This window comes from Lindgomyces ingoldianus (assembly GCF_010093535.1).
Source record: "Lindgomyces ingoldianus strain ATCC 200398 unplaced genomic scaffold BDR25scaffold_6, whole genome shotgun sequence".
Classification (NCBI taxonomy): Eukaryota; Fungi; Ascomycota; class Dothideomycetes; order Pleosporales; family Lindgomycetaceae; genus Lindgomyces; species Lindgomyces ingoldianus.
The window spans coordinates 1,198,687-1,225,315 of NW_022985167.1; the positions used below are offsets into that span (position 1 = coordinate 1,198,687).

The 26,629-nt window shown below is 51.0% G+C and overlaps 10 protein-coding genes across 10 annotated transcripts; 6 read left to right on the plus strand and 4 right to left on the minus strand.

Moving 5' to 3' along the window:
- The first annotated feature begins 293 nt into the window (after window positions 1-293).
- Window positions 294-1,500, plus strand: BDR25DRAFT_301398 (uncharacterized protein). The gene is made up of 2 exons (XM_033689563.1): window positions 294-673; window positions 820-1,500. The coding sequence occupies exons 1-2, from the start codon at window positions 622-624 to the stop codon at window positions 1,200-1,202; spliced, it is 435 nt and encodes a 144-aa protein (XP_033551597.1). The 5' UTR covers window positions 294-621; the 3' UTR covers window positions 1,203-1,500.
- Window positions 1,501-1,911: 411 nt separating this feature from the next.
- Window positions 1,912-3,765, minus strand: BDR25DRAFT_301400 (small nucleolar ribonucleoprotein complex subunit). Its single transcript, XM_033689564.1, has one exon. It carries the CDS (start codon window positions 3,755-3,757, stop codon window positions 1,937-1,939), a length of 1,821 nt encoding a protein of 606 aa, XP_033551598.1. The 5' UTR covers window positions 3,758-3,765; the 3' UTR covers window positions 1,912-1,936.
- Window positions 3,766-3,926: 161 nt separating this feature from the next.
- Window positions 3,927-5,574, plus strand: BDR25DRAFT_301401 (26S proteasome subunit P45). Its single transcript, XM_033689565.1, has 3 exons — window positions 3,927-4,364; window positions 4,435-5,278; window positions 5,327-5,574. The coding sequence occupies exons 1-3, from the start codon at window positions 4,148-4,150 to the stop codon at window positions 5,445-5,447; spliced, it is 1,182 nt and encodes a 393-aa protein (XP_033551599.1). The 5' UTR covers window positions 3,927-4,147; the 3' UTR covers window positions 5,448-5,574.
- On the minus strand, window positions 5,569-6,636 carry BDR25DRAFT_384121 (uncharacterized protein; the record flags this gene model as incomplete). The annotated part of the gene is made up of 2 exons (XM_033697854.1): window positions 6,331-6,636; window positions 5,569-6,281 (listed from the first exon to the last, which is right to left on the minus strand). The coding sequence occupies exons 1-2, from the start codon at window positions 6,350-6,352 to the stop codon at window positions 5,569-5,571; spliced, it is 735 nt and encodes a 244-aa protein (XP_033551600.1). The 5' UTR covers window positions 6,353-6,636.
- A 188-nt stretch (window positions 6,637-6,824) lies between these two features.
- On the plus strand, window positions 6,825-8,173 carry BDR25DRAFT_301402 (C-3 sterol dehydrogenase/C-4 decarboxylase-like protein). Its single transcript, XM_033689566.1, has 3 exons — window positions 6,825-7,362; window positions 7,518-8,066; window positions 8,118-8,173. The coding sequence occupies exons 1-3, from the start codon at window positions 6,895-6,897 to the stop codon at window positions 8,142-8,144; spliced, it is 1,044 nt and encodes a 347-aa protein (XP_033551601.1). The 5' UTR covers window positions 6,825-6,894; the 3' UTR covers window positions 8,145-8,173.
- A 1,144-nt stretch (window positions 8,174-9,317) lies between these two features.
- BDR25DRAFT_214540 (uncharacterized protein) lies at window positions 9,318-10,580 on the plus strand (the record flags this gene model as incomplete). Its single annotated transcript, XM_033684799.1, has 2 exons — window positions 9,318-10,378; window positions 10,427-10,580. 2 exons carry the CDS (start codon window positions 9,318-9,320, stop codon window positions 10,578-10,580), a joined length of 1,215 nt encoding a protein of 404 aa, XP_033551602.1.
- A 603-nt stretch (window positions 10,581-11,183) lies between these two features.
- Window positions 11,184-12,645, minus strand: BDR25DRAFT_111845 (ATP11-domain-containing protein). The gene is made up of 2 exons (XM_033683585.1): window positions 12,544-12,645; window positions 11,184-12,371 (listed from the first exon to the last, which is right to left on the minus strand). The coding sequence occupies exon 2, from the start codon at window positions 12,283-12,285 to the stop codon at window positions 11,269-11,271; it is 1,017 nt and encodes a 338-aa protein (XP_033551603.1). The 5' UTR covers window positions 12,286-12,371; window positions 12,544-12,645; the 3' UTR covers window positions 11,184-11,268.
- Window positions 12,646-13,568: 923 nt separating this feature from the next.
- Window positions 13,569-17,275, plus strand: BDR25DRAFT_322920 (ArfGap-domain-containing protein; the record flags this gene model as incomplete). The annotated part of the gene is made up of 6 exons (XM_033692069.1): window positions 13,569-13,632; window positions 13,688-13,821; window positions 13,872-14,270; window positions 14,317-14,383; window positions 14,431-15,850; window positions 15,898-17,275. The coding sequence occupies 6 exons, from the start codon at window positions 13,569-13,571 to the stop codon at window positions 17,273-17,275; spliced, it is 3,462 nt and encodes a 1,153-aa protein (XP_033551604.1).
- A 605-nt stretch (window positions 17,276-17,880) lies between these two features.
- Window positions 17,881-20,615, plus strand: BDR25DRAFT_332112 (eukaryotic translation initiation factor 3 subunit B). The gene is made up of 3 exons (XM_033692715.1): window positions 17,881-18,318; window positions 18,385-19,933; window positions 19,995-20,615. Exons 1-3 carry the CDS (start codon window positions 18,056-18,058, stop codon window positions 20,400-20,402), a joined length of 2,220 nt encoding a protein of 739 aa, XP_033551605.1. The 5' UTR covers window positions 17,881-18,055; the 3' UTR covers window positions 20,403-20,615.
- A 19-nt stretch (window positions 20,616-20,634) lies between these two features.
- On the minus strand, window positions 20,635-25,273 carry BDR25DRAFT_280286 (uncharacterized protein). The gene is made up of 6 exons (XM_033687800.1): window positions 24,739-25,273; window positions 24,470-24,686; window positions 22,779-24,420; window positions 22,429-22,728; window positions 21,935-22,373; window positions 20,635-21,881 (listed from the first exon to the last, which is right to left on the minus strand). The coding sequence occupies exons 1-6, from the start codon at window positions 25,097-25,099 to the stop codon at window positions 20,932-20,934; spliced, it is 3,909 nt and encodes a 1,302-aa protein (XP_033551606.1). The 5' UTR covers window positions 25,100-25,273; the 3' UTR covers window positions 20,635-20,931.
- Window positions 25,274-26,629: the final 1,356 nt, after the last annotated feature.

Genomic DNA, 26,629 nt, shown 5'->3' on the forward strand with positions numbered 1-26,629 from the left:
CTTCGCCTGCAATGATGTGCTTGCAGTCCGGCCACTCTAACGTGCATTCCAAGACGGAGCCAAAGTGTTAAATTAGCTAATAGGAATTCCGAAAGCAGCCCAAGGGCCCAAAAACGCAACGCTGTTTGCGCCCGGCGGTCACAGTCCATTGCTAATTCCCTAACTCTTTGCTAACAGAAAGCTGCTCGAGATGCCGTCGGCTTCGTCAGGGCAACACGAGGCCCGGACCTGCGAATAGATGGGCCTAGCTGGTCACGCTGAGGGGCAGAAAATGATGATTCCTTCGTGACACACTCCTGGCTGCTGCTTCGTTCTCTTGCCCGGCCGCGTAGCTGGGAGGACGCTTGACTGACGTGCTTTCCTTACCGTCCCGGGTGGTCCTCATTGCCATTTTGCTTGCGGCGAGAGGAGCCAAGAGAAGGTATATAAGAGCTGCCTTGTTCGCAGAAGGTCGCGTCATATCCTCCCTGTCTTTCCCAATCCCACTTCCACCTACTTAATCATCTTCATCGCCCTCTTCTATTTCTTACAAGAGCTTGTCTTTGAACCTGCTTGTGTCACGCCCTTGTCTCACAGAGCTTCATCTCTCAGAACCTCAGAACTCTTCCTCCTTCAAGCAGCATGGGCTTTGGAGATTCCTCACGTATTGCTTCCCATGGCCGCGGAGGGGCTGGTAAGCTTACTTTCCCTCTCACCCAATTCATAGTTCTCCTCTCCCTATGTTCAATCCATTGTTGTCGAGGTTCCAGCCAAAATGCCATTTTCCCGTCCTTCCTACCCACCAATCCACAAACCCCTCTTACTAATGACACTTTACAGGCAACATCAGCAAAGACGACCCCAATGCCTACACTAACCCTAACGACCTCATTACCCCAACCCTGAAATCCGATCACTACACGACAGGACGAGGCGGCTCTGGCAACATTGCAAAGAACGACCCAATGCACCCTGAACTCGCTCGCGCTAGCCAGGACGTCGACGCGCCTATTCACCGAGACTTCGAGGGTCCGCACCACTTCGGCCGCGGGGGAGCTGCAAATATTGTCACCCCAAGTGAGGAAGAAGTGCGAATTGCGCGCGAGCAGAATCAGCGAAAGAGCGACGAGGCCAAGCGACAGGAAGGCGCTACCCCGGGTGACGTTAAGGGCCTTGTTGACAAGGGCAAAGACTTCCTCTCCAAGCTTGGTGGGAAGAAGTAGACGTCTGTCTGTCAGGCTCTCTTCTAGCGAGTATACTAAAATTTCCGGTCCCCACCTTTTTCCTAAATTCTACCACTTCCATTGTGATATCCCTGGCGCATGGCCATGCGAGTTCATCGAGGAGCAGGGTCTGGCTTGAAACGTGGATGGAATGGAGTTTATGGGATTTTCTCCAAAAGTTTTCATTTTATCTTTGATGCTCGAGAATAGATACGAATCGAATAGCTCGATATGCAGGTCAAGCATGCGTGTATTGACCACATTAGTTTAATATTGGTCTGAATGATACCTCTCCTACCCCCAAGTCTATCAAAGTCTTCGAACTATCGCATTCTTACACTTTGCCATCCACACTAGGCCAATCACCACATCACATCCATCACGGAGGGTCCACCCGGAAAGGCATTGGTTCGCCTCACCCCAACTCATCTCTTGCTTCGTGTCCCGGCAGTGCTGATCCGGGGTAGTGGGGCATTCGTGCGCAGCGTGCCGACGCCCTGTTGAGCGACCTCGTAATCAGATTGCATTAGCGTGCTTGAATATAGTTAGCTGGTGGCTGAGACTGGTCAGCTCTGGCTGGTTTTGAGATCTGGCAGGGACGGGAGTAAAAACCTGGGTACTCTGTCACGTTACGGACCGCAACTTCTTAATCCTGCTAAATCGATTTTAAGATTTTAGATTTTGTACACTATCTCAGATTGGTATCCCTAAAGCAGTTGCTCTGTTCTGTTCATTTATTCGGCTTCGTCCACATCTCCTGAGCTTTCAGCTTCGTTCGTGGTGCTTTTCTTTGGGACTTCGAAAACAGCAATGCCGGTTCGGCCCTTCCCTTCCATCCATCGACCTAATCTGGGCTCTTTTCCAACCGCCGCTACAATGCATAGCCCTGCTTTGCCTCGGTCTCCTCTCTCGCAGACGGACAGGCCGTTGACGATACCTCGTACTAAGATTGAGTCTGCAGTCTCATGAAGCCCATTGACCCCATTGCCGTTGACAAGCCGCTCTCCATCAACAGCAACCCGACCAACTTTCCCTAGTTCTTCGATAGATCGTTTCTCAGACCCAACACGCCATGCTCGTATCCATCCGTCCCAGCTCGCGGATAGGATTAGATCTGCGAACGGTACTGTTGTGAGTGCTGTGATGTACCTTGGTAAACGTGGGCCTTTGACGCCTTTTTCTATGGCATGGACATCTGCTGACAGTTCGTCTGGAGCAAGTGGCGGGTCGCGTCCGTGAGCCAGTGGAAGAGTAAACAGTGGTTTCTTCTTGTTGATAGCCCATAGAGAGAGTGCCCCGTTGTCTGAGCCCGTGACGAACAGTCCCGTATCAAGGAGGGCAACGCAGTCAATCGAACCTTCCGCATACGCAATCGGGGGGTCGTCGTCATGGTTATGAACATCATTTGCCTGGGATTTCGGTCTGTCACCTTCGTGGCTAATATTACCCCCAAATCGTCCCTTGCGTAATTTATCCATCCCTTTCTGCTTTGCAGAACCACCGCCCCTGAAGACTAGTTGGCTTTCTTCGACGACTTTCCATAATCTTGCAGTGCGATCTCGTGCACCCACGCTGACACATGTCTCCTGGTTGGTGTCCAGCCCACCTGCAATACCGATCACGGAATCCTGGTGGCCGAAGAGGGTTTCGATGTAGGCAAGCTCGGGGCAACTCCAAATTTTGATAGTGCGATCTGCGGAGGCTGAGAAGAGCTGTTCAGTGCCTCTTCGAAACGACAATGAGGTAATGGCCGCACGATGTTGTGTGAACAGTTTGCGGGGTGTTAGGGTATCGGCATCCCAAATGATCAGTCGAGCGTTTTCATCCCCTGTTGCTAAGAATTTTCCGGAGTCGGATATAGCAACTGATATAATCGCAGCGGTGTGGCCGAGATAGTCACGGTCTTTCGCCTTGTTCTTGTTGCCCTTTCTCCAGAATAGTCGTTTCGGTCTTCGTCGAGGGAAAAAGTTCGTTGGTCTTTCCGTATCTGGAGCATTGTACGTCTCTGGGTCGAAAAGCTCCCACTTAGAAACCATTAAATCTTTGCTTATAGTCCAGACATGCGGGAGGAGAGCTGCACATCCAGTCACCGAGTGCTGCCGATCCGATTTTCCAAAAACATAATCTGCCGAAACAAAATCTAGAGTATTCGCGATCCTCCTATAGATCTTTCCCTTTGTCTCAGCTACATCCTCTTTCAGTCTTTCAGCAATCAAGTCCCGGTCTATCTGTTCGGCATCAAACCCCACATCCTCTTCTACCTCATTCCGGATGTTGTCAAGGTAACGTTCGGCGAGTCGTAATCGCTTTTCGGCCGCGGTCTCGATTTCATCTTCCGAAGAGCCGGATCCGTCCTGTTCTGCAGACTCGAAAAACTCATTGCCTTCGTCGTCCGAACTTCCACTTCCTGAAATTGAGTCGTCTCGCTCTGTTCGGCGGGGCGCTTTGGTGGATGAGGTTGAGGATGCTACATTTTGTTTTTTGGCAGCAGGTATGGGGGGCTCGGTTCTCTTCCGTTTCCGCTGAGAAGCTGGTGCCGTGAAGAAGGACGACATTATGGGAGAATTCTATGACGGAAGGTAAATAAGCTGCGACATGAAGCTCTAGAAATTTATGTCGGCGATGAACTTTTCTGATCCCGATCGGTTATATGTTTTTCCGGTAATCTGGCCTGTGCTTGACGCCAAGACGCAGGTCGAGCTTCACAGTGCGAAGTGAACGATAAGCTTGACCACCTACCACCGCCATCACTGCCCGTCGTTGCCCGTTGACCTCCCTCCACTTCATTGAAGAAATTCTTTAGTCGCAAATTAGCTTCTCCGGAGCCAGTTGTCCACCCCTCCCCCTTACCGAACTAACCTTTACTGTTTACACAGCTTTGTCGCCTGTAGCCCGCCTTCGGGAATCCGCAACTCCCCTCAACAACACCATCCTACGCATTCGCTATGAGCGGAAGCAGTGACCCAGAGAGAGAGCATGCTCTTGAACAATACAAGGCGAAACTTTTGGAGTCGAGAGAGTGGGAGGCAAAGTTAAAGGCGCTACGGTTAGACATTAAGGGACTCCAGCACGACTTCGATGTGTCAGAAGACAATATCAAGGCGCTTCAGAGCGTAGGCCAGATAATAGGGGAAGTTCTCAAGCAGCTTGATGAGGAGCGATGTGAGTCCCCATATGTCTACCCTGTCGCATATTAACCCTGCAACCAGAACTGGAAGCTAACATTACCTAGTCATTGTCAAGGCCTCCTCAGGGCCTCGCTATGTCGTTGGGTGTCGTTCCAAAGTCGATAAAGTAAAGCTCAAGCAAGGAACTCGCGTTGCGCTAGACATGACCACGCTCACGATAATGCGAATGCTACCCCGCGAAGTCGACCCGCTCGTCTACAATATGTCTTTGGAAGACCCCGGACAAGTCAGCTTCGGAGGCATTGGTGGTCTGAACGAGCAGATTCGAGAGCTCCGAGAGGTTATTGAGCTTCCACTCAAGAACCCCGAGCTCTTCCTTCGAGTCGGCATCAAGCCCCCCAAGGGAGTGTTACTGTACGGGCCACCCGGGACTGGAAAGACGCTGCTAGCTCGAGCGGTGGCAAGCAGCCTGGAGACAAACTTCTTGAAAGTTGTGTCTTCCGCTATCGTCGACAAGTATATTGGAGAGTCAGCACGTCTCATTCGAGAGATGTTCGGCTACGCAAAGGAACACGAGCCTTGCATCATCTTCATGGACGAAATCGACGCTATTGGCGGACGAAGGTTCTCTGAAGGCACATCCGCAGATCGGGAGATCCAGCGAACGTTGATGGAACTGCTCAACCAGCTGGACGGTTTCGACTATCTCGGACAGACGAAGATCATCATGGCAACAAATCGACCCGATACCCTGGATCCTGCCCTCCTTCGTGCTGGACGATTGGACCGAAAGATCGAGATCCCGTTGCCGAATGAAGTGGGTCGTCTGGAGATTCTTAAGATCCACGCCAGTGGCGTGCAGACGGAAGGTGAGATCGACTTCGAGAGTATCGTCAAGATGAGCGATCAGTTCAACGGAGCTGATTTGCGAAACGTCGTCACTGAAGCGTAAGTCCCAACTCCAATCCACCCTAGGCTGAAGCTAATACATTTCAGCGGTCTCTTCGCCATCAAAGACTACCGAGACGCAATCAACCAAGACGACTTTAACAAAGCAGTGCGCAAGATGGCCGAGTCGAAGAAGCTAGAGGGCAAGCTCGAGTACCAGAAGCTATAAGGTGGGGCATTCTCAAATGGCGCATTTGGGAATGGATGATGGCACTGCATGAAAAACCGAACCACCCATCATGTATAATAGCAAGTTATCTTAGTAGCAGAATCACCCATTCTGCGGAGACTCATGCATAGTCTACTATCCTTGTCGTTGTGTCATACATCTGCCGTATGTCTGACAAGACCCATCTCAGTTCCAGCTCCTTGAAATAGTTTGGGCTTTCGGAAACTTTCCTGAACCCCACACTCTCAAAGAGTTTGATGCTCCTCACATTTCCCTCATCGATCTTGACTCGTAGGTACTTGAGATGACCCCCTGACTTTGCTCCACCATGACTACCGTGGTATTCGTGCAGAATCTCGGGAAGGTACGATGCGATGTACCATAGGAAACTCGACAAAACGCTCTTTCCTAGACCCTGTCCTTGGAGATCTTTCCGAGCAATCATGATCTCTATCTCTCCAACTACAGCTTGCTGGCCTTTCTCCATGTTAACACCATTCGTCGTCTTGTTCTCGTCCTCGTCCTCATGATCCCCATATAGAAACAAGTTGACATCGCCGATCATAGTAGTTGGAGAGTCATCTTTGCCAGGAATAATCTTTAATCTTCCATCCTGTAACTCCTCGGATGAAGAAACTGCAGAATTTGCACATGCGATGAAAGTAAGTTTATCGGCGTCGTCGCGCCAGCTTGTTTGCATGTCGTATTCTTGCAGGAGAGTGAGAGGCTCGGAGGCTGTTGCTATTTGGAGGTCTTCATCTTGCATCCAGGAGTGGTAGGTTGGCACATGGTGCTTTGAATAAGGCACCAGCAAGACTTTAGGATTGAGGATGGCTGAGGAATAGTTTTAGTTGAGGGTTTTGGGGGAAGAGGGGAGGTGGACCTTTGTGTTCGTTGAGTTTCATGTTTGGAGCTTTAAGCTGGTCCTCTTACTGTTATGGGGATATTTATTTTGGGAAGATGTGGGCATTCCTGTGGGTGTGAGGCAGAGCCGAATTTGATGCTGAGTGAGGGTTCGAGAGGGCGAGGTGATTGGCTAAACCAATTTGCAACGGTGTTGAGAGAAGACCTCGGTCTTTGCTCAACTCATGCTTTGAGGATCAGTTAAGTCCCTTTCCACTCACATTTACCAGACCTCCATCCAAGAAAAATTTAATCCACAAGCTCTAGATTCTTTCGCGAGAATTTCCAACATGTAGCACAGGTGGAGGTAGCCTAACATGAATTCGACCATCAACGAATATTTACGTTCATTTTGACCCTCTTTGAAAGCCTTGGGTTTTCCCTTTGACTCGTCGGCTGGTTAGTTCTGAGGTGGTTTGACGGATAAATCATTGGTCTGCCGGCAACTACCGAGGAATGGAGGACAATCCCAACCTTCAACCTCTCCCGTAAACTCGAGCCTATCATAGCTCAAGACCTACTCTTGCGTAATCACTTGAATCTAATGGCACTTCAAAGAGTTTTGGTAACTGGTGGGACTGGATTCTTGGGCTCAGAGATCGTGAAAGCGCTCGTCAAAGCAAAAAGCTACGAGGTCACCGCCGTTGACATCAATCCCCCTGCTCTGGGCACCTCAACTTTCTCTCACGTCCGCTACGTGAGAGCCAACGTACTTCATCTGGAAGAGTTGGTGAAGGTGTTTAACGAAGCGAAACCCACTATTGTTGTTCATACCGTGGGGGTGTATACCCTCGGACATGCACGGTACAGTCGGAAAGGAAAGGATGCTATTTTCGCGATCAATATCCGGGGTACGAAGAATGCGATTGCGGCGGCGAAAGAGTGTGGGGCCAGGGGATTCGTGTATACATCTTCGATTGCTGTGCTAGGTGACGAGATTGATGCGGATTTTGCGAATGTGGATGAGACGTGGCCCACTGGCAGTGCAACCCTGGTGTACGGGCAGAGTAAGGTACATATATATCCACGGATTCATCATCGCTCATACCTTTCTGTTTCTCAGCCTTACCATGAAATGCCGTTCCTCTATCTCCTCTCAGATTTATTGGTAAAAGCGTCGCCGCTCTTCTTAATCTCCGAGAGTTTTCTACCCTGACAAATCCCTAGTCTATTGCAGAAACCTCCGTTCTCTCCTCCAACGCTTCAGATTTCCTCACTTGCAGTCTCCGCCCTGCAACAATCTTCGGCCCCAGAGACCCAGCCTGCGTCCCCATCCTCCACTCCTGCATAGCAAAAGGCGAAACCCCATTTGTCATTGGCACAGGCACCAACCTCTGCGACTTCGCCTACGTCTCCAATGTCGCAGATGCACACGTCCTCGCGGTCCGCAACCTCACCACGACCGGCACTGCCGCTGGCCAAGCCATCTTCATCACTAACGGTGAGCCTGTCGCTTTCCGGGACTTTTGTATAGCGGTGTGGAAGGAGTTTGGTCATGTCCCGCCATTTCAGGTGAGGATTCCAGCCGGGTTGGCCTGGTGGCTTGCAGCGATTGCTGAAGGGGTGGGATGGGTGGTGGGGAAAGAAGGATCGTTGTGTAGGGGTGCAGTCAGAGATGCGACGGCGGTGAGGTATGTTAGTCTGAAGAAGGCGACTAGAATTTTGGGATACGTGCCGAAAGTCAGTTTACCAGAAGCGTTGAAGATTACTTGTGAGGTGAGTTGACTTCGAAATATGAAGACTAGAGTATGCTAATATGACTCGTAGCACTATAAACGGCAGGTTGGAAGTTAATGATATGATGCATCCCCTTTAATTTCTCGAGTATCTAGACATGTAATTGGAACTCACTGGCCCGAAGTTTGGCTTTAAGTCTGGTCACAGTATTGCTGAAACCATGCCGAACCTTTTGAACTTAGGGACAACATACGATCTCGGGATTCCTAGTCATCGTAACCGGCCGACATGAAGGATTTGATGTATCATCATTCGTAATTCGGAAACCATCAAAGACCAATTTGTGGTAGGTTAATTCGTCGCCCAGGGAGCAACATAGCCAATCTTCAACTCTCTCACTACCTGTAAAGGAGACAAACACGGTTCAGGTTCTGTGGTTCTTGTCTATGGCAAGCTCATGCAATGTCCGTACGATCTTCTCGTGGCGGGAAACGGCGATATTGACCAGCAGCCTTCTCTCCTTGTGTTTCCATCTTCTATGCCCTATCGGGGACCTGTGCAGCGAAGGTTCCACAAATCCGATGTATTCGCCAGAAGGCGCACACATTCTTCCCACACGCAAGAAGATCTTGCGAGATTTATGATACTTGCTGTGAAGAGTTCTCTAGAACTGCGGTGTTCACAGAAGTTGAGTACGCAACCCGGGTTACCGCGTTTGGGGGCAGTGGCAGTCAACCGTGCCTACTCTAAATAGCGAGAAGCCGACAAATGGATTTGCCCCTCGCTCCCCACCTTTTAACATCTTCCTCCACTCCCTCTCTTTCTCCTTTTTAACTTCCTTCCTTCTGTCTAGCGTGTATTCTGTGGGATTTCTACGGTGGGGTTCAAACGGCAAGTCCTCACAATCCTCTTTGCTCCTACGGGGTTTCCCGACGAGTCAAGCCTTCTTGGTGAGAGGTCTGGAGTCTACCAATAAATCTTGGGCCTTCTGTTATGTCTAGAGCTTCGCAGTTTCCAGTGAACTCTTCTCTACCTGGTAGCTGATGGGTTTACATAGGCCTAAATCTTTCATCACTGGGAGCTTAGGCTTGAGATACCCTTAATTTCTCGACGGCCTTTAAGTCTTCAACACTTCAATCCTTCCATTTCGACGGGGATTACAGGTGTTCCATATCCACTGGGGGGGGGGCTCGAAGAACTAGTTGTTCTCCATCGCGGCAGTTGGTGGGTAATTGGCTTATCCAACCAGCTGGGAGCGAAGCTGACGACTTGCAGAACAACAGAGCAGTAATGTCAAACGTAATTTCTCGTGTTGTAGTTGAACATCTAAAGCCAGATGGACAACAAAGCCAGGTTCTGGACATCGTCCTCCCGTCCGCAACAGACCAGGCCTCCGAAGGGACAGATCAGCTGCGCCGATTTCCAACAGAGGTCCGTCTTATGATATTCGAGGAACTCTTGATCGTCTGGCCAAAGACTGTGTTCAGAGGGGCGTATGAGTTTGGCCCGCTCGACAAGAGAGAATTCGACGAAGAGATCGACGTTCCATGGCAGATTCTCCAGACTTGTCGTAAGTACCATGATGAAGCAGCTCCCATCATGTACGGGAAGAACCGGTTTGTCTTCTGCACTGGTAAACATGGCGAACCAGGGGAGTTCTGGCGATTCCCGGTTAACATCCACTATCTACAATACGTTACAGACTTGGGCATATATTTCCGGGCCGACAGCCCTGATGAGCAAGGTTCACAGAGGGTCGCACATTTCCTCAAAGCTATTTCCCGGCGGGCTACCAATCTCAAATATCTTGTGGTTCTCGTATCTTCTGATCGATTCTACGAGGCGAAATGTCCGTGGGATATTCTATTCTTCCATCACCCAGTTTGCGAAGCGCTCATAGAGCTCATTGAACGGAGGACGGCTCAGCACTTGAAAATTCGTCTCCACAATGGAGCTTTGCTTTTCCCTTCTTTAGCTCATTTCCTGGACCAGACTTTCAGGAAGAATGGGCCTTCGGCGGATCGATCGCTCACTTTCACTTCCTCTTGTACCTGTCCCAAAGGTTGTCCCCATCACCCGACAGACGTATGCTTTCTATGCGATTGGCCGAAGCAGCAGAAGGAGAGCAAACCCATCGAAAAAGTTGTGTCCCATCTGTGCAGTGTCGAGTCGTGTGAGGGGCGTATGATGGAAATGCAAGATGACCTCTTCGAGCATGGTATCTTACCCCTAGAAGAGGATTCTGAGGGCGATAGTGAGGGCGATGACGGCGTTGAGTTCGGCCTATTTGTGGCGGGACTTCCATTTGAGGATGACTATGACGAGAGCCGACTTGGATTCAGTTCTGGCTAGTATGAGTTAAACTCTCTACATTTGCGAAGTCTCACTAACTTCTACAGCCTTCTCCCTGGCCAATCACGTCGTTATCGAAGTCAGATAACGGCCCCTGAGGTGTGGTCCTTTCGACAGATGACGCTCCTTGAATTCTTCAAGGTCATCGAATACGGCCAATACCTCGACATGGTATTCGGCCCGGCTGGCTTCGAATCTTAAGCGTTTCTCTCCCTGAAAGCAGTGTTTAGGCAAGTTTCCCACAAGGTCGCATTAATTCTTAATTCATATCCCTTCACAACCCCCCGCCAGACATATTTTGCGTCCACAAGCTCCTACTCCCAACTCTTTCCTGCACTAGACCAATTCCCCTCCACTACCTTTGCTTTGCATAGACAGGCTGTCTACTTCTGTATTGGCTTCTTTTTGTGTCATATGCTTCCTGGCGAGGAGGAAGAGAAGGAGAAGGAAGAGAAGGAGAAGGAAGAGAAGGAGGAGAAGGAGGAGGAGGAGGAGGAGGAGGAGGAGGAGGAGGAGGAGGGAGAGGTGTAAGAAGAGGTGTAACTATATCCCTACCATATGAATAATATGTCTATGAAGGGTAATGAAGGGCAAAGGATGTTATATCTGGTGGACACAGCCAGCATCCATGTGCGGATGTAGGGTAGGAGTAGAGTACTAGCTAATATGCTAATGGAATCTCGCATACATATAACTTGGTCCGATACTCTTGCGAACATATCATGCTCATGATGTTAGTAGTTGTTAAGTTCTCCCCTGTCCTTGGGCTCCCTGTACTGTGTCTGTTCTCTGCTTTCTGTGTTCACATATCCTAAAACCATACACCTGAATTTCCCTGTTATACATGGAGTCTACTCCCCAGATCCCTTCATATAATGAACCCCTTACATCACACTAATTTCTCTGCCTCTTCTAACAACTGCTCAACCCGAAACCTGCCATCCCCTCGCGTAAACATCTCCAATAGCTCCCCTCTCCCTCTCCCTTCCGCTCCCACAACATAGAACTTCTGCATACACATAACCAGCCATCGCGCTTCGTCCACACTGACGCCCCGGTTTGCGACGACGGTTCCCTGCCCGAGGACGAGATCGTGCGAGTCTGCGAGCTCGGAATGGAAGGTTATGGTTGTGTGAGGGCTGGCGTATTCTCCCCGGAGCTTGTATTCGGCAAGGGAAGCAAAGAGGAGGGTTGTGGTGAAGGGGTGCGGGTGGGCGAACTGGAGGAAGTGAAGTTCGGCCGCCTGGGGGGGAGATGGTGGGGTTTCTGAGGAGGTGGATGTTGTGATATTGGTGGAGATTTGCCGAGGGAGGGGGAGGACAAAGGAGGGGTGTTTTTTTGCGTTCTGTAGGAGTGAGGAGAATGTTGAAGAGGGGAGGGAGAAGTGCAGGGATTGCGGGTTTGAGGCATGCCGGAGGCGCCAGAGGGTTTGGATTTCTTTGGCGGGGAGTGGGAAGATTTTGGAGAGAGTGAGGAAGGATTGGAGGGTTTTTACTCCGGGTGGTGGTGGTGGTGGGGTTGATGTGGGGGATTGAGGTGTTGGAGGAGGTGATGGTGGGTGGAATGGCTGACTCGAGGAGATTGTGGGTGACAGTGTGGGTGGTGGTGGTGGAGGTGTGAGCGGTGCGGTTTCGCCTGGGGCTGCGGCTTGTTTGCGGAGTCTTTCTATCTTGTCTTTATACGCTTCTTTTAGTTGTGAGATGTCCTTAAGGCCTTCTTCTTTTGCTTTTGATTCTAGTTTGTCTTTGTATTTGGCCAGTATACGCTCTTGCGTCCCATGGGTTGCAAGAAAGCGGACGTCTTGGACACGAGCCCACCGCCGTTGACAGATTCGGGGGTTCCAGAGCGGTTGGGGGAGGAGATGCCGTATCGTTGGTGTGGTCGGTATGCGGACGGAGGCTACCATGGTAAGTCGGCCACGGAGGAAAGAATGTTAGTGAAGGAGTGTGGAGCTTCAGGAAGCTTGATATCGGATAGGAGGTCAAAGGAAATCTAGGCTGGGCTCAATTGACGATATCACTGGAATGTTCATCATGGAAGCTTCTGCATCAAAGTTTAGCCGAGATCCGAGATCGCCAAGAATCGGCCCGTCTTTGTTGCTTCTTCGGACAGACTTCAAGCCTCGGGCGCCGCAAAAAAGAACAGGGACTGCACTGCACCACACCTCGGAGATTTGGCTAGGTTATCGATTCTCTTTGCCAACCCCGATTGCGTGAACAGAGAACAGATGGGCTATCCAACTCGCTTTTCATCCTTATGAAGCTCGGGTCGATGCTGATGCCCGACAGCGTTGTGCCTGAGGCCGAAACAGGGGTGGCTTACAGTCCTCAACTGAATGGGGATGGAGGGCCGGCTTCTATTATCAACATGTCATCTGCGCCCGTCATTCCTCATCCACAAGTGATCTTCGATGTTGCTTGTGCGCTGGTGACGCCCGCTTCGAGTACTAATTCCGCGCACACATGTCTCGAAAGTTCCGTAAGAATAGCATGGGGCCGTCGACGCGCATGCACACAATAGTTCTGCCTGCGAGATGACGGGCGTCGCGACGCAAACCGTGGCTGAAGACTCCATCGGAACGGTTATGTCTCGTGAAGGTTGCACGGTGCCTGAACGCTTTCTGCCGAGTGGGCTCGTCGGACCACTTGTTTCCACGGTTCTGCATTGCATCTCTGTCCCTGGCTGTCCAGGTACGTGGCGTGTGAGTCGTTGCTGCTTCTCGTGGCCCTCGCCTCTTCCTGCGCTTCCTGCGCCGCCTTGTCCTTGGTGTGTGTGACCATCCCCAGCGCCGCATCGCAACCTACCCCTCGACTTGCGGAACTCAACCACGCCAGAGCCCCCCATTCTTCTATCCCCTCGACGCTCACCGACAACCGCACCAAGCTCCACAGTGTTATCCGTCAAGCTTTTATCCCGCCATACCCGCATACCGCCCTCACCCTGCGTGCGCCTCTAACAATACTACGTAGCGCTACCTCCCGTCGTCCCTCCAATTCATTTCCGCAACCAGGCACATATTAATTACGCATCCAATCCTGGAGTTGCTGCGAGTCCCGCGCCAGATATCCTCGACTCTCGACTGCCTCCGTCCGCTTCGGGACAGGCATGTTTCTGCGCCTGCACACGTTCACGCCCGCGACTTGAGCCACTTCTGCATCAGCAAGCTGGCTATAGCACTTCGTCTTGGGTATGGGGGCTGTCAACAGTAGACTCGACGACGGAGGGGCCCTGTTCCTGCGGGACCAGAACCGATGTATGGAGCTCGAATTCCCTGATTTGCTCCTGAAGACGTCACTAAACCTTTGCAGTCTCCGTTGCGTCGCTCTCTATCACAAATGGCCGCAACCGTACGCTTCTGAACATCTCGCCGAATGCTTTCCCCTCGAACAGATATAGTGCGAAGAGAGATGTAGGGGATGACAGCGTTATCGAATATATACAGGTGGGCACACCCCGATCTGGAGGTTCTCGATGCTAAACATGAGGTTGTAGGACCCCGAATCACTCTCCTCCGGCGGACTGCCATCCTTTCTCATCCGCTTAACAAACGACGAAGAACTTACTTTCAACTTCACATTTATCATTCGCCAAGCACAAGCTCCTCCAAGTATATACAATGTCAATAATGCCTCTACCATTACCCCAAATGGACTCATCGATACCGTCATTAATGGCCTCACGTTTGTCTTTGCCCCCAGTACAAAGGACTTGGACAATTTGGTCACGAGGGAGTTTCACGCAAATCCAAATCTTCACAAAAATCCCCAGGTGGAGTTGGTGGGTGATTATTCGACAGGTGGAAGCGCCTCAGTTCAGTTCGAATGGTCCTGGAGATGGAAACCTCCGAAGTCAGGCGAGGATCGAGGCGGAGGATGGCGTACAAGCTGCAGTGTTAGTTTTTGCCTTACTCATTTGGAAAATTTGCTGATCAGAATAGTTTGTCGAGTATGACCAGCGTGCACACCGATTAGACACATTAGCAAGCTTCGCATTCTGGGTCCAGAGTACGTACACAGTCCATCGCATTGACCTCACGCGCTGACACACATAGACACACAACGTCAAGTTCAAAGCCCAAAATCCCCCTCGCCGCGGCTAGAACTTGGTGTACCTCCAAGACTCAGAGTCCCCTCCGCACAGTCGATTGAATCGCGCGTCAGTGATTCGGATGAATATAAAGATACCATGGATTATATCCCTCCAAGGTCTCCGACTATTGATTCCATACCGGAATATGGGCTTGGATTAGTCCCAAGCCAAGCAACAACGCTGACCAGTAACACCGTCAAGGTGGACGTCAGCTGCCAACGTCCCAGCGAGGACTTGAGTCAGACTGAGGATGGACCTCTCTTCAGAGCGACGATGAAGTCTCTGGAACAAAGGACCGGCAATATGCGCACAAAGTGGAAGAAGGTTCTCAAGCGCGCCGAAGCAGCGCTCGAAGCCCAGGTCAACTGCAACAGTGCTATGTCGGATTTGATGGAGGCTCTTCGAGAAGCTTCCTCGTCAAACGCAAACGCAGTACAACCCGCAATTGACCATTATTTTGACAAGATCGCCAAAGAAATCTTGTCTTACGAAAAGTCAAATACAACCAACATCCAGAAGCTCATCATTGAACCCATTTCTAAGCTGTACAATGTCGATATTAAACAAGCTGAAGCTAAGAAGAAGGACTTTGAGGAAGAAAGTAAAGAATACTATCAATATGTCAGCAGGTATCTCGGCCAACGGCAAGATTCACTCAAAGAGAAGAAGCGTGCCGAAACCGATTCCAAGTACCAATCGAAACGCCGGAACTTTGAGCTCAAGCGGTTCGACTATTCATCTTTCATGCAGGATCTCCATGGGGGACGGAAAGATCAAGAAGTCTTGTCACACTTGACGAGATATGCGGATACGCAGGCTAAGAATTACCTTGACACAGCAAAGAAAATCGAGACGATGATACCACAGCTAGAAGCATTGAGCTTCGAGGTGAAGGAGGTGGACAAAGAATTCCAGCTCCAGAGGACTGAAAGGGAGGAAAAGAGACGATTGTTGGAAAAGAGCAAAAAGCCCTACGACGAACCGCCACCATCCCAAGTGGTCCCAGCAACCCCTTCAAATGGGAGCGTAGCTCGTCCAATTGGATCATCTGACGCAGATCTCCCTGGACGGAAAGGCAGCGTTGCTCCCGTTTTCCAGAGTACAGTTAGCCCTCCTCCACCGGCCACTTCATTATCTAGCCTTCCTTCATCTATAACATCACCGCAAAGTCCCGAATCTAGTCAAGCTACCCTACCTGTTGGAAGTCCGAATCTGAACAAGTTCAAAGGAATTCGTGACTTAGAAGATAAGGATCACGCCTTCTTCACCGCGGGCCGCGAAACGAGCCACGGTGCACACAGGAAAGAGGGTCTCTTGTGGGCCCTCAGCAAGCCAGGCAGCCATGTTGACCCCAAGGGGCTGAACAAACAGGCTTGGCACAAGTAAGTTACTCTTTCGCGCAAGACAGACCCTTGATTAACCTTCCCAGATTCTGGATTGTTCTCGACCAGGGGAAGCTCTCCGAGTACACTAATTGGAAGCAAAAACTGGACCTTCATATTGACCCAATTGACCTTCGAATGGCCTCAGTCCGAGAAGCACGCAATGCGGATCGCCGCTTCTGTTTCGAAGTCATCACACCTCAATTCACACGAGTCTACCAGGCCACTTCAGAAGACGATATGAAGACCTGGATTTCAGCTGTCAATAATGCCCTTCAAAGTGCTGTTGAAGGGACGGGCAAGAACGACCGTATTTCTACGGATTCTTTACCTGGATCAACCAGACGGGATATTGCTTCCGTTCTCACTGGGAAGAGTTCATCACTTTCTAATCATCGAAATAACTACAGCTCGAAAACCCCCGCGCGACATGCCACAGTCGGTGATCGGCCCTCATACCGGAACATAGAGAATACCGGCGACGACGGCAAGCTCTTGCAGCAAATCCGCGATGCAGATGCTGGGAACAAACTCTGCGCCGATTGTGGATCAGAGAGCAAGGTGGACTGGGTGTCCATCAACCTTGGCATTGTCATTTGTATTGAGTGCAGTGGCATTCATCGCTCTCTTGGGACGCACATCACAAAAGTCCGGTCACTCACGCTAGACACGAACTCTTTCACTCCCGATATCATCGAAATTCTCCTCAAAATTGGCAACCGCGTCAGCAACATGGTCTGGGAAGCGAGGCTCGACCCAGGGCTGAAGCCGTCTCCAACTTCAACTCGAGAACAGCGACTCCACTTCATCACATCAAAATATGTAGATCGTGCTTTCGTTGCTCCCATCTCTCCAACCCTCTCACACTACGCTACTCCCGAAGAGACCCTCCTAGCCTCTATTAAGAAGAACGACATTAAAAACGTTCTCTATGCCCTATCCTTACGGGCGGATCCGAATGCGAAAGATCGATCGCGTGGAACGCATGCCGTATTCCTAGCTCTTGCCGCAGCTGATCCTGCCTCTCCATCAGCGTCTGCTTCTCCTGCAAGCTCCCCAGGCCCGGGTGCCCGTCCCCCGACACCTCAATCCACTCGAAAACCATTTCCGATTGCCGAGCTTCTGTTGCAGAATGGCGCCGATCTCCCTACTCAGCCTGCACCAATACCACTCAGCTCTTCAACGCGCATGTATCTCGATCACAAAGCTGATCAAAGAGCAGGGAAGAGGCCGTCAGGCGTCGGAAGTCCTGCTAACCCTAGTGGAGACACTCTAACTGCACTACCTCATATCACAGCTGGTAATGGAAGCACTCCTGCTGAGAGAGCGCGTGAGCGGGAGTCAAGGCTACAGAAGAGAGTAAGCGCTGGCGGAAGGTTGGTGAAGAATCACTCTGATAATAGCGAAGGTAGGCGAGGCTTGTAATGAATACGGGATCGCTCACATGTTTTATTTCTTTAGTTCATATTTCACCTGGGCGGCCTGCGGAATTGTGTGGACATCGGCAAGCTAGCACAGGCGCAACACTTAGCTATTGGCGTTCTTTTGAAGAGGGATGATGATTTCTCATCGCTTTGTTCAGGCTTGGGCTAAGCGGCCATGCCTTTGGATACTTTTTTTTTCTTTCGATTTTTGAAGGCATGATGGATGACGAATGCATTGGCATGGGGTTAGCGGGCTCGTCGGTATTTCATTGGGCCGGTCTGCTTGATGGTTGTTCTGTCTAACTGAATTTTGTTTGATTCATTTTGTGGGCCCTAACAGCGAGCTTGATGTTTTCTTGTTCTGACTCCTCCTTCGTTGTTTACAAGAGTGACTCACTCTTGGTACTTGCCTTGCAGAAGACGAGTGGATAGAGTGTGATAATATGTAATGAGTAATGGCATGGTTTGGGTTGTGGTTTCTAGCATCCGGTACGGATCCGTACTCATGAGTTAGATGTCGAAGTTGCCCTCACCGGTTGATGGAAATGAAATGAGTCATACTGGGTCCTGTTCTTTGATTCTCTCACTGCAGAATAATGAAATCCATTGGACAACACTTATACACTTGCGGAGTCATTGCAAAGCACTGCCACTGGATCCATTTTACTCAGAAAGTCTATGCATCACGTGATTGAGTTTTCCTCAAGCGCGGCACACAGAATTTCGAAAGTTATAAGTTGCGACAACCCCACCTCACACCTAACCCTAACAGAAGAAAATAATGGCGCCCTCATACGAAAACCTCCCCATCGATGATGATGAATTCGACGAATCCCAAATCGACTTTACTGATATCGAAGAACAATACCAAGTACGCCTAGACGAGGGTCTAGACGCCTTCGTGGTGGTGGATGGCTTGCCCGTCGTGCCCGAGGACAACCGGGCCAAGCTGGTTAAGTTCCTACTGAGGAAGTTGAACTCGGTGGGAAGGGTGAAGGACGATGGCGTGTTTATGCCGCTGAATGATGAGGGCAAGACTGAGGGGTAGGTCTAAATTCCGGAGACTTCGGCGCACGAGGTAGATGTGGAGACTAACGGTGGTGGTGATAGCTATGCGTTTGTCGAATACAATGCCCCAAGTGAGGCTGTTCAGGCTGTTAAGCAACTCCATGGCACTCCGCTTGACAAGAAACACACCATGGCCGTCAATAAGCTCACGGATATCGATCGCTACGGACGCGAAGGTCGCATCGAGGAGGAGTACTATCCACCCGAAATTGAGCCCTTCCAGCAAAAGGAGCATTTGCGATCATGGCTTGGGGATTCTGACGCACGAGACCAGATAGTTATGTTCCGCGGCGACAAGGTCGGTGTGTTCTGGAACGAGAAGGAAGATGCGCCCGAGGCGGCCGTTGATCGCGATAACTGGACCGAGTTCTTTGTGCAGTGGTCACCACAGGGAACATTCCTCACTTCCATGCACGCCCAAGGTGTACAGTTGTGGGGGGGCAAGACGTGGAGTCGGCAGAAGCGGTTTGCCCACCCTGGAGTCAATCTCGTGGATTTCTCGCCCAGTGAGAAATACGTTACCACGTGGTCGCATAAACCTCTTCAGGTTGATGAGAACCACCCGGTTCCCCATCTCTCGTTGGAAGAAGATGGGAAGAACTACATCATCTGGGATATTGCCACGGGCAAGCCTCTGCGTTCCTTCACTACTATCGATGTACCAAGCACTACGGATGCAGAGGGCAACCCGGTTAAGAAGAAGATGCAGTGGCCGACGTTCAAGTGGTCTTCAGATGACAAATATGTTGCCCGTATGACCCAAGGCCAATCCATTTCCGTCTACGAACTACCCCGGATGAACCTGCTCGAGAAGGCTTCTATCAAGATTGAGGGTGTGATGGATTTCGAGTGGGCTCCTGCAACACCCAAGCGAGACGGCATCAAAGTCTACGAACAGCTCCTCTGCTACTGGACTCCTGAGCTCGGTAGCAATCCTGCCAAGGTAGGTCTTATGTCGATTCCATCAAAGGAGATTGTACGAACTCGCAACCTCTTCAACGTCTCTGATGCCAAGCTTCATTGGCAATCCGAGGCTGCCTACGTTTGCGTCAAAGTCGATCGCCACTCCAAGTCTAAGAAGTCCATGGCCACTAACCTGGAAATCTTCCGAGTCCGGGAAAAGGGTGTACCGGTCGAAGTTGTCGACTCCATCAAAGACACTGTCATCAATTTTGCCTGGGAACCCAAAGGCAACCGCTTCGTCTTGATCACCACCGGTGAAATCCCCGCACAGGCCGCGGTCCCCCCAAAGACATCCGTATCCTTCTTCTGCCCCGAAAAGGCCAAAGGAAACGTCGTAGGCAACTTCCGACACATCCGCACCTACGACAAGAAGAACAGCAACGCCATCTACTGGTCTCCCAAGGGCCGCTTCGTGGTTGTCGCATCACTGCAATCTCAGCAATCCTTCGACCTCGATTTCTATGATCTCAGCTATGAGAAGCCGAAGGATGAAAAGGACGAGAAGGACAAGGATCTAACTGCTAATCTTCAGCTCATGAATACCGCTGAACACTACGGTGTCACGGATATTGAGTGGGACCCAACTGGACGTTACGTTGCTACCGTGGCGTCGGCTTTCCGTCACCATGTAAGTTCAGAATTTCCGGTTACGCCCTACAACTAAGAAGCATACTGATGTTCTCATGCAGATGGAAAATGGCTACCATCTCTACGACTTCAAAGGCAACCTCCTACGGGAAGAACACATCGACCGCTTCAAGCAACTGATCTGGCGACCTCGCCCGCCCACCCTCCTCTCCAAGGAAGAGCAATCTGAGATCCGCAAGAACCTGCGAAACTACAGCAAGCTCTTTGACGAACAGGATCTGGCGAAGAAAAATACTGCGAATAGACAGGTGGTGGAGCAGCGCAGGAGGCTGTTACAGGAATGGCTGGCTTGGAGGGAGAGCATGATTGAGATGTTGAAGGAAGAGGGCGCAGAGATTGAGTTGAATGGTGGGATAGTGAAGAAGGAGGATGGGGAGACAGAGGAGACGGAGGAGGTCGAGGAGATTGTCGAGGAGATTATTGAGGAGACGGAGGAGGTTATTGGGTAGGCGTTGGACTGGGCTTGTCTGCCCTGATGGGACGGGAGAGTGCTATGGGTAGGTGGCGAGAGTAAGGTCGGGGGACTGTGTGCGTCTGGGGTTCCTGGGCTTTGTACGCGCGCTGCTTGTACATCCGTCAACTAGCTACCTACTTAGCAGTCGTGAAGGGGACCGGGATACATGCAGCTGACTAGATAGACACTTAGTATATAGAAGACGATGACGCCTAAAAACCCTAGTCCTAAGTGAACTTTTCGTGCCCATTTCTCTATCCATAACGAGCCCAGTCCCGAAGGTCATCCACCTTTTTCCGTTCGCTCTAAATTACACCAACGCTAAAAGAGCAGTAGCTACTTCACAGAAATCAACCGCACCGCTCTGAGCACTTACGCATGACACACGCGCACCATGAACACCAAGCATCTCGCCAGACTTCATACCATGTGAACTGAAAACCTGCCGACAAACTAACCCCGCTCTACCTTTCTAAAAGCCCGAGTTCAGTCTATCGTTGTCAATATTGATAACTATCTCTCTATCACCTCACAGGCCGTAAGACCTCCCACCCTTTCAGCGCCTCCAATTCCTCGGACGGCTCATCGTCTAATAAATTCTCGCTTCCACCTCCGCCTACATTTGTTCGTTTGCCTCTCACAGAAGTGGGCGCTGAGCCAGTGCTACTGCCCGTGCCAGCTCGAGGCGGAAGCGGCGGTCTCTTCTCCTCGTGGGGATTAGTGTCCAGTAGACTCTGTTGCATCTCCTGGCTTGAGATTTTCCGGCTTCTAGACGCGGAAGTCTGTGCAGTGGCCATTGACCGACGAGGAGGTGGAGGGTGTGGTCTCTGTTGCGATTGTGCTTCCACTGGATTTTCTCTATAGCCATTGGATGGCGGTGGTAGCGATGGCGTAGAAGCTGGAGAGAGGGAGAGAGAGGCTGATAGAAGGCTTGGTTTTTTGGTCGGGATAGGGGGTGCGGGTTTACGAGATATTTGGACCTGGATTTGGGATGAGAGGTTTGACGGGTTTGGTGGGTGGGATTGGGAGTTGGTAGCGGGACGGACGGGGAGGTTCGGGAGAGAGTGTATGGACGTGTTGGATGGGGAGCGTGATAATCGTGTTGGTATGTTTGTTGGCGTGTCTTTTGTTCCATCAAAGTTCGAAACACCAGGGGAACTGCTATTAGAATTCGGGTTGAAAGGCTGCACAGTAAGCTTCCTAGCCATAGCTTTCGTATTTGCAAGACTGGTTGTCGAACTCGCCAACACGCTCGGCATACTCCTACCCACTCCCTTGTCTGTGCCATTCCCATTAAAATCCACCGTCTTCGTTCTGGTCGAGCCCCTCGCCGGCGGCGGCTCAGGCGGCCTTCCCATCCGCTTAACCTCGACCCAATCTGGCTCTGGGCTTGGGGTAAACGGATTACTTGGTCTCTTCGGGTTGGGGAAGTGGTCGTTACTTGGTGGTTGGACTCTCGATCTCGCAGGCAGACCTTTTAGATGTGAATCAGAATAAACGCTATTATGGGAAGAGAGGCGTAAATACCATTATCAAGCCACCACTTCTTACGATCAGAGCTCGCAGGCGGTAACCCTGGCTCAATGCTATCATACCCGATCAAATCTTCATCGTCGGTATCTTCTAGTCCCCCGCCTGCCCTTGTATCGCCAACGACGCCGCGGCGCTGTCGGTACATTTCCTGGCTTAACCGTTCTCTTTTCTTCTCGTCGACTTTGCTGATCAGGCATTGGAATGTGGCATACACAGGACGATGATCGGAGAATTTCAGAGGTGCGGCGTCGTAGTTGATTTGTCGGATGTTGTCGCCTTTGCGTAACACGCGATCGCACCACGCGGGTATACGTGCCTTTTCGGAAGTGTCGTAGGTGTCGGTGCCAAGATCATACTTGTAGGTGGGGAGGAAGGTGATGCGGGCTTCGGAATAGTAAGGGAATGTTAGGCCGGCGACCATTTGAAGATTGAGCTATGGCAATGCAATCAGCAGTCGGGCTCGGAAAGGAAGGATATAGGGGACGCACCTGGTCGTTTTCATATAGAGTCTCTAGATCGCCAACATGGCAGAGTCTTTGTACCTTTTCATTACTCAGACCTATTCGGTAGTTGAAGTCTCCGAGCCAAACAACTGTATCGTGGTCTTCGATGGAGCGATTCCTTTGGAATCGCAAGCCATGACTGATGGTTCTGTAGTCTCGATTTCGTTCTTCATAGTTGGCGAAGCCTGCTGCAAGATGGGCTGTGACGAAGACGATGGAAGTATTGGCATACTCCATACGAATTGCTACCGCGCCTTTGTTGCCTGCCATCCCAGACATGCCAGTCTGCGTTCGCGTCAGCATCAAGGTTGGTAGAGTTTGAGGATTCAAATCACCTTCTTTAAACTGCCTTCAACATTCTTGATGAACTTCAAAGAGTTGGCTCTCACAAAAACAGACAACGAAGCACCAACAAGCTGACCCCCTCTTAGAAGGACATACTCTTCTTTCCCATGCTTCGATGCATTCTTATTCAAGCAGTTCCTAACCGCAGACTCCCAGGCCTGCCTCCTTGCTGGATCTGTTGACATGATCTGCTGCGGACTAAGCTCAACGATTTCCTGAAATCCAACGGCCACAATCTCAGGACATTGCTGAGAAGGATCCACATTCGGACATAACCAGGGCGACAGATCTTCATTAATCCCATGCGTTTTGCCGTTTAAGTTGAAAGTGCCAACGAGCATATGGATGACCTCGTTTTCAGTAAACTCCGCGGATCTTTTGTTTAGTTCCGACATGACATAATCGTTGATTGGATCATAGAGATGGACTGGGACCTGCCCCATCAACCGTCCAAGGAGCATGTCAATCGTGTTCTGTCGTCCTTTGTCCGCGAAATTGTTGATATACATGCGCGTTGCGCTCTTCCGGGCATCTGCCAGCGCTCCGGCAAGTGACATCTTTCCATGCCGAGTGAATGATGACTTAAGCGCTCCCGTGCCTGCATAGATGCGTGATAGAGCGTCTCCATTATCCGCCCACATGCTTGAGTGTCTAATCCAGAAGTCAGGGTTAGCCCCCAGCCCCTTATGACCCAGGAAGATCTCCAGAGCCATTTTACTAATGATGGTTTGAACGAGGTTGGTTCGATCGAGGCAGTCGAGGCAGTTCGTCCTAAAGATACCCTCCTGCTGAAGAATTGTAGTTGGACATCTGACAATATGCTCCTCTCCATTTGCCCTCGCATGCTCCTCTGCCTCTTCAGCTAGGTAGTAGGCAAAGCTATCGGCGGAGTTCTGAATCCACCGAGAAATCTCACTAGCCATCTCATAACCCCCTGGTCCTCGTGTCTCAGCATGGAAGTCAAACTCCGTGAGCTGGATGAGCTCGTGGTCTCTGGATGAGCCCTTCTCTTGGCTGTTAAGCGGGCTGTTCCTGATGTGGTACCGATATCGACTAGTCAATTCCATCTCGTTAGGCTTTTCATTGCTGAGGAGATTAACGACGTGAGTCGCGCCATAGCTCAACTCTAGATTTTCGAAGTGCTTGTCGAATGCGGGTTGAGTGGCTTCAGGAGACCGGGTAATGGTAATCTTCTGCTGTCCGGGGAGCAGTCCAGTCTGCTGTTCCCAGAAAACAGGCACACTTCCTCGGACTTGTGTGTATGAGAAGCATACACCTGATGGTGCCCAGTATATTGTTTCTGTTTCCACGAAATTAGCGACATTGCCATCATCGTCAATGCCACGTGCATTGAACCTAGTGCCTGCTCTTCTGCAAGACAGTCGAGAAATAAGAGTCATGGATGACGGCAGTCCAGATCGTTGCGTCCGAATAGGGGAAGTGGATGAGGGAATGGTAATGGTAAGAGCAAAGCCTCGAATTGCGGAGGTCAGAATGCCGGAAGCATCTAGTGCTTCCTTCTCGCGGGGGGCTAGTCGAGATCTAAAGTCAACCAACGGCTGGATCATATATGAATTCCAAAGGAAACCGGCGTCGAGACTGTCGATGGACACGGTTGCTGCATCAGAGGACCTTCAGCACGTTAGCCTTGCGCTTCCGCCATAGAGTCGCATCTTCGCACCTTTCCTGCAGCCGCCTTGTAAGGTCGAAGTCTGAGCTGTAATAAAATGTACCACTACTTAACAACTTCTTCAACGCCAAGCAAGGGTGTTCCAGCGGAGACTCTCCCTTCCCTCTCCCAAAGCCCATTTCAAAGCCTTCATCGTCTATAGTATCCGTCGGATAAGGATTTACTTCATCGTTAAGAAGAGCATCATAGCTAGAGCTGTTCAAGCAATCTGCCTTCCATTAGCAAAAACCCCCCCCACATATCCCCACGGTGCTGCTCACAAAACCCCACCGAATGTATCCTCTGTACCGTCTCCCCCGGCCTCACTGTCGCCACCTTGGACGCCCCATTCACCACGACCAGGAAAACATCCCCATTCACGGTGATCAAGCCCAGCGTGCCATGCGTATTGACCATATTCAGGGCCCGGTACTCCCCTAAATCCAGCTCTTCCACCGTCGAGAATTCCACCATACATCTTGCCGCCGCAGCCCCATTACTCGATAGCGAAGTCTGAGAGGCGTTGTAAAGCCCATTCTGCTCGGTTGAAGTTGAGCTATGACGGAGCACGAGGGCATGTGTCGCGGTCGAGAGAGCGATTGCACGGTGGGGATATTCCTTGATTAGGACGCGAATAGACATTGTCTCTGGCTGGTGATCCGGAGAGCAAATTCGGCAGGCGGTACAGGCATGTCCGGGGCTTCACTTTTGGAGAAGGTTGTTCCAGGCGGCGAGGAAGAATTGTGAATGTGCGGCATGCCCAGGTAAGCCCAGCTGATGGCCGTGGTCGTGTGCAATCAACGCGCCCAAAGTTTCACAAGCCACATGCAAAAAGCGGCGTCCCAAGGTTTCACTTTTCAAGGAATGTGCCGTGTCGGTTGAGAATGACGACAACGTGTCCTATTTATGTACCTAGAGAGACTATTGTAGCGTCTAAGGATTCTAGGAATTTTTTTTTGTCCCTTCACTTCACGTTTGAATATCCGGGAAGAATTGAGTTGCGGAAGACAGCCCCGCACGCAGATCCTATGGATAGACAGGCACGTGACAGGTAACAATGCCATCCAGGCACCCTGTGACTTCATAGGCTAGATCACGCTTCTATTTTGAACAGAATTGCGAAGAAGAACGCCTGACAAGTAAATAAAACCCAAGGATATTCGAATAACCGTTCCATCATCACTTCACCAGTCGAAATGCAAGAACACAGACCGTAGCAGGCAAAGAATGCGCTCGCTATGGTTCTGCTAGAAATGCCATCTACCTTCGATATTCCCTCCTCCTGCGCCCGTCATCATCCACAATCACCACCCTCTCTCTGGTCTCTCGGTAGCTCCCTCGGGGGTCGTGGTCATCATACCCTCGACTCCTGCTTCTTACCCGACTGCGACTTCTCCGTCGTTCAAAGTGCTCATACCGGTCTGGCTCAGGTGCCGGTTCCACATATCTAAAGTGGTCATAACGCGGAGAGGACTCTGGCGAATAGTCTCTCACACGCTCTCTCCTGGACTCGCGCTCATGCACAACATACTCGCTGTGCCGACTAGGACTGTGGCTCGTAATACTGCTCCTGGGGCTGACTTCGACATAATGGTGTTGGGGCGCTGGAGCGTGCGGAGGTGGTGGAGGCGGCTCCTGGACAAACACCGGAACAGGCTGTGGAGCAGGAATTGAAAGAGGCCTAGGGGCCGGCACAGCGACGTAGCTAGCGGACGGCGGGCGAGACGTCTCCCGAATCACTTCAGTCCGGGAGACGCGATGTGTGGAGCGGCGGTGTCGAGGGGGCGAGGGCGAGCGAGTCCGGACAACTCGGTATGGAACCACAACATCCTCCTCCTGCCGCACCTTGACGAGACACATTGGGTGCTTGCGAACTGTGTCGCAACAATGCGATCGGGCTGTGATTCGTGGGCTGATTGGGAGTGGGGTACTCGCGATGGATGCAAAAGCAAGTGATGAAATCTGTAGTCACGGGTGTGCGCGTTTAACAGAGAGAGGGAGAGAGAGAGGCCTTGAAGAACAGATCTCGGTCAGCCAGGAATGAGCGGCAGCTGAGGTATTAAGAGGCCGGCAGCATGGCTGGGTGAGATGCTAAGGTGTTGAGGCATCGGAGCCCAGCCACATGGACCAACCCATGCAACATGTGCCGCCTTGGAACAAGTCCGAGTGACG